The following is a 12,155-nucleotide window of genomic DNA, read 5'->3' as shown; positions in this document are numbered from 1 at the left end:
TAAAGTCTCAGTTTGTGTTCAGTCTGAGTTTTCAAACTAAAATGTCGTAGTGTTGATGCTGGATGTCTTCAAATGTCTCAGAGGTTCCGTCTTTATGAGAAAAGATGGAGCTCATTCACAAAATGTGAAAACAATTGATAAGGTGATCCCATGGTGACCAGGCGCCATCTCTGATTGTTTCTGCAGCTGACTTGTTCGGGGATGTCGGGCAGTAAGGCACTGGGCGGGGGGGCCGGAGGAGGGGCGAGGCGGAGGCGGACGCGGTGCCGGCGCTGCCAGGCCTGCATGAGGACCGAGTGTGGAGAGTGTCACTTCTGTAAGGACATGAAGAAGTTCGGAGGGCCTGGTCGGATGAAGCAGTCCTGCCTCCTGAGACAGTGCACGGCTGTGAGTCCAGTACACACACACACACACACACACACACACACACACTGATTTTTACTTTTCATTTATCCGTGTCGATTCTTCAAATAGCATCGACCCAGAGCTTCATCCCAGCAGGCAATGATGCTGGGTTTCCATGGCAACCATCTCTGGATGGAGTCTTGAGTTAGCTTTGATCCATCACAGTGGTTTTCAGAGAGATGCTTTAACAAACATACACACGCACAGCTGTTCATATATTTCTTGTCGTTGGGTTATTTATGGGTCATTGTTTAATTTTATTAATTCAGTGGCAGATTTTATAACTATAGACAATCTGTAGTCAATTCTCTGGTATTTTACCTGGAGCTGTCTGAAATGGCTTTAGATTGTGCAGACTGGTGTGAACAAGAGTTTTGGTTGCATGTGCGTAAGTTTTTTTGTATTTATGATGTTATAATTTTGCCGTATACGTCTTGGTGGCCACGAGTTCCCCACCGCTGCTCTTAAGGAGGAGAAGCTCTACAGAGGAAGTTCCTTGTTTTGTTGTGGTTGTGCTGTAATGACAGTAATTAGCTGACCACATATGTTTACATCTATCAGTTTTTTATCTTGTGTTAAAGTTTTAAAAAGCACCATTTAACTGAAAATGTTTTTCTTCTCAGTGCCTTTAAATGCACTACTTAACACAAATGGCGCTTTTCTGCATTTTAAATTGTCTATTTATAACTTTATCAGTAAAACAATAGTGAAAAAATACTGAATGTGTTGCATGTTGCTGTAAGTGGTGCGTCTGCATTTTCTGCTGGTGCTGATGTCTCTCTCTCTCTCTCTCTCTCTCTCTTTTTACGGCCCGTGCTGATGTACCTGTCTCTCTCTGACCTGTGTGTCTCTCTGTACAGCCCGTGCTGCCTCACACGGCGGTGTGTTTTGCGTGCGGTGAGGCAGGGAAGGAGGACACTGTGGACTCGGAGGAGGAGAAGTTCAGCCTCTCTCTGATGGAGTGCACCATCTGTAATGAAATTATCCACCCTAGCTGTCTGAAGGTTGGTGATCAGGTTGGATCAATATCATTGATCGTTTCTCTACAACTCTCTGACTGATGCTGTCTCCTCCTTAGATGGGTAAAGCTGAAGGAATCATCAATGACGAGATCCCAAACTGCTGGGAGTGTCCAAAGTGCCACAAGGAGGGCAAGACCAGTAAGGTGAGTCAGACCAGGGTCCTGGACCTGGGAACTTCTGAACGGCATCATTTCATCAGTGCAGTGGTGACTGACCTGTATCTGTCTCCAGGACCAGGCCGACGGCTCAGGGAAGCGGCGACTGGATAACGGGGAGGTGGGCCGTTGGAAGCTCACAGATGACCCGCCCCCTAAAAAGAAAGCCCCTCCCTCCCTGGAGGAGGGGGGAAGGACGACAGAGGGGGGACACAAGAGGAAGAAGGAGAAGGAGCTGCCTCAGGACAGTGGAGCCAAGAAGAAGGTGGATGTCCACGTTTTTACTCTCAAGACTTGATAGTTGGACGACACATCAGCGTCAATGTTAACGATAAGAAACACTTGTTTCATGTTTATATTTTACATAAATAAGTTGTTTGTTGTCTTAATTTAAGTTCTATATATGTTTTCTTTTTATCTATGATAAAGTTTTTGGTTAAATTGTTAAATATCAAACCATCTCATGAGTCGTTATTTCATTTTTATATATCAGCTGATATTCAAAGTGGTGGAGCATCACAGTAAAAGTCTGTATGAAACACAAGGGACACTTATTTGCGAAGGGTGGTGACCTCTGACCTTCTCTTTCTGTTTCTCTCCAGATGAAAGCTGCCCACGAGAAACGGCTAAAAAAGGTACGAAGGCTTCGCTAACACATGTTTCTGTCAGCGTGACGAGACGGACTAATGCTCATGTTTACAGTATCGTCAGTGTGTCATAAATCTTTTTCTCAGTCGAACACAGTTGAGCACATGGAGGGGCGGGACCTCGATACCTGTGTGAGTGTCATTACAACTGTTTTTAATCTTTTCTCTCCAGAAACCCAAACAGGAAGTGGCAGAGTCAAACGGTCCCACATCATCAGCTGGAGGATTTCAGGGCTCCTCCTCTTCCTCTTCTCAGCCAGGTAGTGGTGGGGGAGGAGCAGGGGGGGTGTCGAGTGCGGACCAGCGGTCGCATCACAGAGAGAAACTTGAGCGTTTCAAGAGGATGTGTCTGCTGGAGCGTCGGCCCGAGTCCTCCTCCTCCTCCTCCTCCAGTTCAGAGTCCGACTCCGAGTCCGACTCTGACGATTCCCTGAGGGGGGAGCAGGGGGGAGGCTCCTCGCCCTCGTCCTCCTCCCCTGCCCCGCCTCCCGTCGTTGTCTATGGCAACAGCAGCGGGGGCCGGGTAGAGAGGGAGAGGAGTCGTAGCGAGAGAGAGAGGGAGAGGGAGAGGGAGAGACGTCTGGCCGAGCTGGGCTTCAGTGCAAGTGAAGAGTCGGAGGGCGAGGGAGGGAGGGGGGAGGAGGAGTTGGGGGGAGGGGGGGAAAAGACACGGCGGAGAGGGGGGGGAGATGGGGGGTTACCCCAACGAGGACGGAAAGGAGGGCAGCTGGATGGAGAGGACGAGGACACGCCCACCTCAGAAAGGACCAGGAAAAACCCCTCCTCCCTTCCCCCGCCTTCACCCCTCTCATCCAATCAGATGCCTCCGTCCTCACAGCACGATGGCTTCACTGGGAAGCAGCGGAGCAATGGGCAGGAGGCGCGCAATGGACGGACGAGAGGCGGGACGGGAGGAGTGAGGGAGGGAGGTGAGAAGGAGAACGCCAGCACGGTTCTGACCAATCACAGACATGGTGGGGGAGGAGGGGGTGGCACTAAGGGAAGTGGGAGCCGTGGCAACAAAATCCGTAGCAACAGCAAGAATCAGGCATCCAGGAACAACATTTCCTCCTTGTCCATTCCCACCTCCAACGGGGGAGGCAACGGGGGAGGCGGTTTGATGATGTCAGCGATGGCGGCGTCTCCCTGCTCCCAGCCATCACGTCTCGCCCCACGCTCTCAGATGATGAAGCGCAGTCCCCCGGCCGTGCCCTCGCCACCCCGGCCTGTTCAGATGGAGAGACACCTGGTGCGCCCCCCCCCCACCTGCCCAGAGCCCAGCTGTTTGCCTCTGGATGGCGGAGCATCGCACATCATGACCCGTGACGTCTGGCTCCGAGTCTTCACCTACCTGAGCCACCGAGAGCTCTGCGTCTGCATGAGGGTGTGTCGCACCTGGAGCCGCTGGTGAGTTCACAACCACCTGAGACACTGAGGCTCCACCCACACTGGCACACCTGAAAACACACGTCACATGGCACTGGTCATGTGATGTAAACAGGAAGTAAGTTGTCTCTGCAGTTGGTTGCTTAGTAACAGAAACTCCTCTGAAGGAGGAGCAGAGATTTCTTTTCTCTGAGCGACAGCGAGGTGGAACTGTTCCTGACAGGAAGTGTTAGCGACACTTTGTGTTCACCGCCGGTAGTCGAGTCATGTGACTGATGAGAACCAATCGGAAGAGAAGGTGGGCGTCACCGTTTACTAAAGTCTCAGTTTGTGTTCAGACTAAAACACAAAACCAGAGTTTTCAAAACAAACAAGATCGGCAGCGTTTCATTACCATAGTAACAGTGATGGATTTGATCACATCACCTGCAGAAAGCAGTTACTCCTGATTCACATCCCATCATCACTGATGGCAGCAAATAAAACCTGGAGATTTAGATTTTGAACACTTTGCGGGTTCCCAAAAGTTTTAGAGGCTGGAAAACTCCACCAGGAGTAACCATAGCAACAGTGATGTTTTAAACCTTAAAGGTGTGGGCGGAGCCTGAGACATTAGAGTTAGGTAACTAAATAATCACACGATTGTTCAGGATGTCTTTCACAATAAAAGCACTGACATATTAAACTGGTTAAATAACACAAATCAAGGTTTTATTGAGTGAATAACAAAGATCACATGACTTCATTCACACACGTCCTGCCCACACACCGATCAGCATCTCTGTCTTGACTGTCCTGAATATGTGACATCCCACACTGATTCCTCCTGAAGCATGTGACACTGTGACGTCGTATCTTGACTCCGATCATTTGTGGCGTGTCAGTGTTAAACACTTGGCATCAGACTGACGTGTTGTTGTGTCTCTGTGTCCATTAGGTGCTGCGACAAGAGGCTGTGGACTCAGATCGACCTGAGCCGCCAGCGCTCTATCACCCCCCCCATGCTGAGTGGTATCATCCGCCGCCAGCCGGTCTCCCTCAACCTGGGATATACCAACATCTCCAAGAAACAGCTGATGTGGCTCATCAACCGCCTGCAAGGTGTGTGTGTGTGTGTGTGTGTGTGTGTGTGTGTGTGTGTGTGTGTGTGTGTGTGTGTGTGTGTGTGTGTGTGTGTGTGTGTGTGTGTGTGTGTGTGTGTGTGTGTGTGTGTGTGTGTGTGGAACCTCTGCATTAGTTTCTCTCTCATCACCCACAGAAAAACAATGAGCTGACTTGGTCATTTAGCTGTCTCACCTGTGTGTGTCTGTCTCATCTGTGTGTGTCTGTCTCATCTGTGTGTGTCTGTCTCATCTGTGTGTGTCTGTCTCACCTGTGTGTGTCTGTCTGTCTCACCTGTGTGTGTGTGTCTGTCTCACCTGTGTGTGTCTGTCTCACCTGTGTGTCTCTGTCTCACCTGTGTGTGTCTGTCTAATCTGTGTGTGTCTGTCTCACCTGTGTGTGTCTGTCTCATCTGTGTGTGTCTGTCTCATCTGTGTGTGTCTGTCTCATCTGTGTGCGTCTGTCTCACCTGTGTGTGTCTGTCTGTCTCACCTGTGTGTGTGTGTCTGTCTCACCTGTGTGTGTCTGTCTCACCTGTGTGTCTCTGTCTCACCTGTGTGTCTCTGTCTCACCTGTGTGTGTCTGTCTCACCTGTGTGTGTCTGTCTAATCTGTGTGTGTCTGTCTCACCTGTGTGTCTCTGTCTCACCTGTGTGTGTCTGTCTCATCTGTGTGTGTCTGTCTCACCTGTGTGTGTCTGTCTGTCTCACCTGTGTGTGTGTCTGTCTCACCTGTGTGTGTCTGTCTCACCTGTGTGTGTCTGTCTCATCTGTGTGTGTCTGTCTCACCTGTGTGTGTCTGTCTGTCTCACCTGTGTGTGTGTGTGTCTGTCTGTCTCATCTGTGTGTGTCTGTCTAATCTGTGTGTGTCTGTCTAATCTGTGTGTGTCTGTCTAATCTGTGTGTGTCTGTCTCACCTGTGTGTCTCTGTCTCACCTGTGTGTCTCTGTCTCATCTGTGTGTGTCTGTCTGTCTCATCTGTGTGTGTCTGTCTCACCTGTGTGTGTCTGTCTCACCTGTGTGTCTCTGTCTCACCTGTGTGTCTCTGTCTCACCTGTGTGTCTGTCTCACCTGTGTGTGTCTGTCTGTCTCATCTGTGTCTGTCTGTCTCACCTGTGTGTGTCTGTCTGTCTCATCTGTGTCTGTCTGTCTCACCTGTGTGTGTCTGTCTGTCTCATCTGTGTCTGTCTGTCTCACCTGTGTGTGTCTGTCTGTCTCATCTGTGTGTGTCTGTCTCATCTTTGTGTGTCTGTCTCACCTGTGTGTGTCTGTCTCACCTGTGTGTGTCTGTCTGTCTCATCTGTGTGTGTCTGTCTCATCTTTGTGTGTCTGTCTCATTTGTGTGTGTCTGTCTCACCTGTGTGTGTCTGTCTCACCTGTGTGTGCCTGTCTCATCTGTGTGTGTCTGTCTCACCTGTGTGTGTGTCTGTCTCATTTGTGTGTGTCTATCTCACCTGTGTGTGTCTGTCTCACCTGTGTGTGTGTCTGTCTCACCTGTGTGTGTCTGTCTCATCTTTGTGTGTCTGTCTCATTTGTGTGTGTCTGTCTCACCTGTGTGTGTCTGTCTCATCTTTGTGTGTCTGTCTCACCTGTGTGTGTCTGTCTCACCTGTGTGTGTCTGTCTCACCTGTGTGTGTCTGTCTCACCTGTGTGTGTGTGTGTCTGTCTCACCTGTGTGTGTCTGTCTGTCTCATCTGTGTGTGTCTGTCTCATCTTTGTGTGTCTGTCTCATTTGTGTGTGTCTGTCTCACCTGTGTGTGTCTGTCTAATCTGTGTGTGTCTGTCTCACCTGTGTGTGTGTCTGTCTCATCTTTGTGTGTCTGTCTCATTTGTGTGTGTCTATCTCACCTGTGTGTGTCTGTCTCACCTGTGTGTGTGTCTGTCTCACCTGTGTGTGTGTCTGTCTCACCTGTGTGTGTCTGTCTCACCTGTGTGTGTCTGTCTCACCTGTGTGTGCAGGTCTGCTGGAGCTGAACGTGTGTGGTTGTGCGTGGCCGGTGGTGTCGGCGTTGTGTCAGGCCGTGTGTCCGTGTCTGAAGCTGCTGGACCTGAGCAGAGTGGAGGATCTGAAGGACTCACACCTGAGAGAGCTGCTCGCCCCCCCACCTGACACCAGGACAGGTGAGACGCACCAGACGTCACCTGACAGGAAGTCACACATGAACCAATGTAGACCCACATTTTCACTGAAGTGCTCTGAACCGCTCATGAAGTTTTTTTCATCTGTTTGTGGAGAAAATCAATAATCGTCTGTAAAAAGGTTGTTGAAGGTGTTTTTATCTCTTTCAGACTTTGAAATGATTATTTATGAATGAAGACAATTAAACCTTAAATGAAGATTATTATTTTTATATTATTTTATATTTCCAATGAAATCTTTAAATGTAACTAATTTTGAAAAGTTTATTGAGTCGTGCATGTTGTTTTATTTCTGCTTCATGGCGGAATAATCCTTTAAAATGATCAAATCCATCTGTCGTACCCTTCACTAACCTGTCTGCGCTCTGATTGGTCGACCAGCTCACGGTGAAACCAGAGCGGGGCGCTTCCAGAATGTGACGGAGCTGCGATTGGCTGGTTTGGATCTGACGGACGCATCGTCTCGTCTGCTGGTGCGTTACGTTCCTCACCTGACCAGGTTAGACCTGAGTCAGTGTGGAAACATCACAGACCAGACGGTTCTCACCCTCTCCTCCCCCATCTCCCCCTTGAGAGAGAGCCTCACCCACGTCAACTTGGCAGGTAAACAAAACCTGAGTCTGAGTCGGGTTTAAACCAGACTCATCTGATCCTGTTCACGAGTCATTGAAAATAAGCTTTAATTTCTTATCGTTACTAAATTTACTGTTATTATTTATTTATTCTACAGTTGATACTTTGATTTAAAGTATTTTACAGTTCGTCTAAATCTTTTTTCATTTATAGTTCATTTTTATTTTTACAGTAAACTATGGTTAATTGTTTTCCAGTTCTTTTTCCCACGTGCTGTTGGTGCCTGTACTGAGCCACCTGACGGGTGTGTGTGTTTCAGGTTGTGTTAAAGTGACGGAGCAGTGCGTCTCGTTGTTGCGTCGCTGCTCGTCACTGCAGACGGTCGACCTTCGCTCCTGCTCGCTCCTCTCGTCTGAGACTGGACAGCTTCTCTCCTTCCCCTCCCACAACTCCTCCTCCTCTTCCTCTGCCACAGTCGCTGCCTCCTCCTCCTGCCCTCCTGACGACAGAACGCTGATGAAGAACAGTTAAAGTCTGTGCCACCTGACAGCCCCGCCCCCCACCTCCTTACACTACAGACAGGGGAGGAAGAGGAGGATATATTTTTGCGATGACATTGTGGGTCATAGTAAAACAATAGAAACTCTGAGCATGTACATATTTGTTCTCTGTATAATTCTGGCTGTGTGTAAATATCTGTAGTTTACTGTAAATTACCTTTAACCTTTGGACCCCAACACACTCCTCCCCCTCCCTCCTCTCCGTCTATCCTTCCTTCTGTCTACCCTGCGACCAATCGTCACGCTGATGTCCACCTGCTCGTCCGCAGCCGCACGACAGGATGTTCACCCCCGGACACACCCCCACAGGAAGTGAGAGTTATAGGTTGGGGACCGTATCGACTTATAGAAAAGTTGCAGCTAACAGTTTCCCTCCGCTTCCAGTGTTTGTGCTAAGCTAGGCTATCTTGAGATCTGGTGCAGTTCAATGAGCGGACGAATCACATTCAGATGATCCTGATGTGTCGCACCTCAGGTTCCTGTTCATGTTGCTATCACGTGATGTCACCTGGCCTCATGCTGACGGCCCGGCTGTTTCGGTCCGAGCTGCGTCTGTGAGCCAATGACCTGACTTTCCGTGTTCAGGCGGAACTGGCAAACGAGTTTAATTGACATCAATCCTTTTTCATTTCAAACGAAAGTGACCAATCAAATGAGAGACTTGGCATGTAGCAATGGTCCCTGACTGGACGCTCACTGGGGAAGTCGTGGTTGAGAGGTTGCCACCAGGGGGCGCCTGTGAGCCTGTGGTGGATGTTGTTACATCAGTTTTTCCTGCAGCTTGAGAGATGATGTACATACGAAAGTTTAGATAAGTTTATAGAACAAAAGTATCAAACCTGTGCAACACGTTGCCACAGTCGAGTCAAACAAGTTCATTCATGAACGTACCTCATCACTTCCACCATCCAATCAGAGACTGAGCGTGTGCGTGCGTGTGCGTGCGTGCGTGCGTGCGTGCGTGTGTGTGTGTGTGCAGTACGAGCAGGAGTTCAAACCATAAGAAGGGACTGTGCTTTATTTGGATCGGCCCCTCATCACCTCCGTCCTGCAGTCAACTTTCACAAGCTCAAAAAAATAACCTTCAAAGCTCCGCCCACAGTGACATATAGCTTTAAAGTTGTTGCTATGGTTACATCTGGAGTTCTCCGGCCTCTGGATCAGAGACTCGTGTGAACTGATCTCGTTTTATTTTGAAAACTCTGGTTTTGTGTTTTAGTCTGAACACAAACTGAGACTTTAGTAAACGGTGACGCCCACGTCCTCTTCTGATTGGTTCTCATCAGTCACATGACTCGACTACCAGCGGTGAACACAAAGCGTCGCTAACACTTCCTGTCAGTGACAGCTCCACCTCGTCCCTGCTCTGACTCTTCACCATCACTGCTCCTCCTTCAGAGGAGTTTCTGTTGCTAAGCAACCAACTGCTGAGGAGACAATCTACTTCCTGTTTACATTACATGACCAGTGGACGTGAATGGTCATGTGACCTGTGTTTTCAGGCGTGTTGGTGTGTCAGAGATTATTACTCGTGCGTCTCTGAAACACTCACCTGAACAGAGGTTTTTTTCAATTTGAAATGAAAAGGAATCGGTGTGGACGCAGCCTGAAGGGTCTAGATTCACGGTGAGGGAGGTTAGCGCCCCGTCTGGTCACCTGACATGTCAACAACCTGTGCGCTCTTAACCTCCACAGGTTCCCCCAGTGGTGAACGTTGGAGTTGTTCTGTGCTTGTGAAAGACAACGTTTTCCCTCTGCTACATTCTTTGTGCTAACCTACGGTAGCAGTTTCCCCCTGCTTCCAGTCTTTATGCTAAGCTAACTGGAACAGATCCATCTTTGAAACATAAATTGTGGGATTGTTCCTTTAAACGACTCGCTGGCTGTTGAGTGGGCGGCGCCGCAGTGTGGTTCAAGGTGTGTGTGTGTGTGTGTGTGTGTGTGTGTGTGTTTGTGTGTGTGTGTGTGTGTGTGTGTGTGTGTGTGAGAATCTGAGCCTCCACGTCTTCAACATTCGCCTCAATCACTCATGTTTGTTCTTTGTTTTTTACATCTGCTCTGTTTCCCTCCATCGTCGCCTCCGATCAGATTCTTCATCATTGATCGGTGATTGATTGTTTTTTCTCAGGAGTCTTTAGTTTTTTCTTTACGTCAGGTTTTTATTTATTTTTTTCGTGTCAGCTTCCATCCTGCTGAATCTGAACTCGGATGTTTCACACTCGTCAGTCTTAAAGAATCTGTCTCTTTCTGTTTCTACGCGATGACATCACTTCCTGTTTTGCTGCATTCTTTAGATTGAATTTTTTTATGGAAGCTCAAGTCTGCCCGGTAAAAGAAAAACAAAACAAAGAAGATGAGAGACATATTTTCATATTTTAATTCCTCATCTTCAGTTATTGTCTTTTTAAATAAAAATTATTCAAACTTCTTAGTTTTACTTAAATTTGAGTCAAAAGACACAATTCTGAATTTTCTTTTGTTTTCATGGCTGAATTGAGCTTCTGTAGAATAAAGGGGCCTCGCTTTTGAAAAGTTCACCACAGCATAAAAATCTTTTAAACAAAATCAAATTATTGTTGTGACGCATTAAAGTAAGAAAATATGAGACGGGATGCGGTCGTGAATTCAGACGTTTCATAAACAACGAGCCGATGTTTGTGACGTGATGGAAACTCTGAGTCACAGCGATCTGATTGTTCATGTGTGAACTGGCTGCTCAAAATGCGATGGACTACAGTCCCCAACCAAACAAGTCTCCCTCTGCTGGCCGACATAATAGATAACTGATGCTACGTTAGCCTCGTTGTTGCACCACATCCGCTGCTCTGTCGTCAGACGACCTGAAACTCGACAAAACATAAAGATGAAATTATTTCCTGAAAATGGATGCTCTTTAGAGACCTGTGTTACAAGCATGATAGCAATCCTGGCTAACATGCTAACAACACAGATTGAGATTATGTCGAGGTCTGAAATAATCAGTTGATCAATTGTTTTGTAAACAAAGTTAAATTGAATTGACTACCGCTTTGAAAATGGATCAACTGTTAAAAAACACTTTGGCGATGCCGTTGGTTCAGTTGATTTTCTTTATTTCGCTCTGTTAATCATAAAAGCTTCATACCATTAGTAGTTATTGTTCATTTTAATAATCGTCATCAACGGATCATGGAACCGGAGCCACAGGGACCCCTGGTGTTTATCTGCAAAATAACCTCCATAGGGAAGACACTCCCATCTGCCGTCTGAGTTGGGGATGTGGGCCTTTCACATGGGGGGGCACAGGGCCCGTGATTGGTCCATGAGGAAGTAAAGAAGCAGCAGGTTGGTGTTGACGTGTGACGTAGTCCATGAATCGACACCATCGGTGGTTACAATTCAAATAGCCCTCACGCCGTGTCGACGCCATGTTGTGCCATAAACTCACCAGATCCACGTGTCACAGTGTAAACATGTGAGTGGGTCAGTTTTTATTTTTGTATTCTGTTGTGATTCATTTTTTTACTGTAATGTTTCGCTCTGTCCCGCTGATGATGCTTCACGTTTCACCTAGCAGCAAGTGAGGAGATCAAATGGGATTGGACTATAATCTCTGACTCCTGAAAGCTCTTATCCAATCAGATGTCTGACATATCTTAGTAAAAAGTGAGCGGGTGTTTTAAAGATGCACTGGATCATCATCATGTTTTGCCAAATGTACTTTTGTTGTGAAAATGGGCATTTTAACGTTTGTTACTTTGTTTTGTTCCTTTTTCTTCTTTGTATCGATTCTTCTGTTGTTGATGAAAAAATGAAGAAGTTGAACAAAAAGTAAAAAGAGACAAAAAGAAAAACTCAAGGCAGCTACGTACGAGAGACTACTGTAAAACCACCGACCAATAAAGAAGCAATGGGTTTGTTTTTACATGTGTTTCCTCATGATGTCACAGCTGCTCCAACCAATGAAAACACCTCAACCAGCCAAGTAATCTATTACCAGTTCTGCACAGTTGTAACGTTACAGTGCCTGTAGTTATTTACAGTTACTGTAGTTATTTACAGTTACTGTAGTAACATGTAGTAACGTCTATCTTCAGCATAAAATGTAAATATTTAACAAATAGGTGTTTTAATCATCAAACTGTCAGTTCAATGTTTCCTTCAAAAATAATAACTGACCAATACATGTG

The 12,155-nt window shown here is 47.2% G+C and overlaps 1 protein-coding gene across 1 annotated transcript in view; it reads left to right on the top strand.

The window, feature by feature from the left end:
• The window catches only part of LOC109647101 (F-box/LRR-repeat protein 19), a 13,687-nt gene extending 1,797 nt beyond the window's left edge, over positions 1-11,890 (top strand). The window contains exons 2-11 of the mRNA XM_069525452.1: positions 187-387; positions 1,266-1,409; positions 1,484-1,570; positions 1,659-1,847; positions 2,185-2,217; positions 2,402-3,636; positions 4,553-4,716; positions 6,674-6,835; positions 7,235-7,456; positions 7,746-11,890. Of these exons, the coding sequence (XP_069381553.1) occupies positions 202-387; positions 1,266-1,409; positions 1,484-1,570; positions 1,659-1,847; positions 2,185-2,217; positions 2,402-3,636; positions 4,553-4,716; positions 6,674-6,835; positions 7,235-7,456; positions 7,746-7,957 (2,634 nt within the window). The 5' untranslated portion in view covers positions 187-201 and the 3' untranslated portion in view covers positions 7,958-11,890. The remainder of the gene's footprint in view (positions 1-186; positions 388-1,265; positions 1,410-1,483; positions 1,571-1,658; positions 1,848-2,184; positions 2,218-2,401; positions 3,637-4,552; positions 4,717-6,673; positions 6,836-7,234; positions 7,457-7,745) is intronic.
• Positions 11,891-12,155: the final 265 nt, after the last annotated feature.

The sequence above is a fragment of the Paralichthys olivaceus genome, chromosome 5, assembly GCF_024713975.1.
Source record: "Paralichthys olivaceus isolate ysfri-2021 chromosome 5, ASM2471397v2, whole genome shotgun sequence".
In the NCBI taxonomy this organism is placed as follows: Eukaryota; Metazoa; Chordata; class Actinopteri; order Pleuronectiformes; family Paralichthyidae; genus Paralichthys; species Paralichthys olivaceus.
Note: the sequence above shows the minus strand (reverse complement) of the source record. Positions and strands in the feature narration are given on the sequence as shown.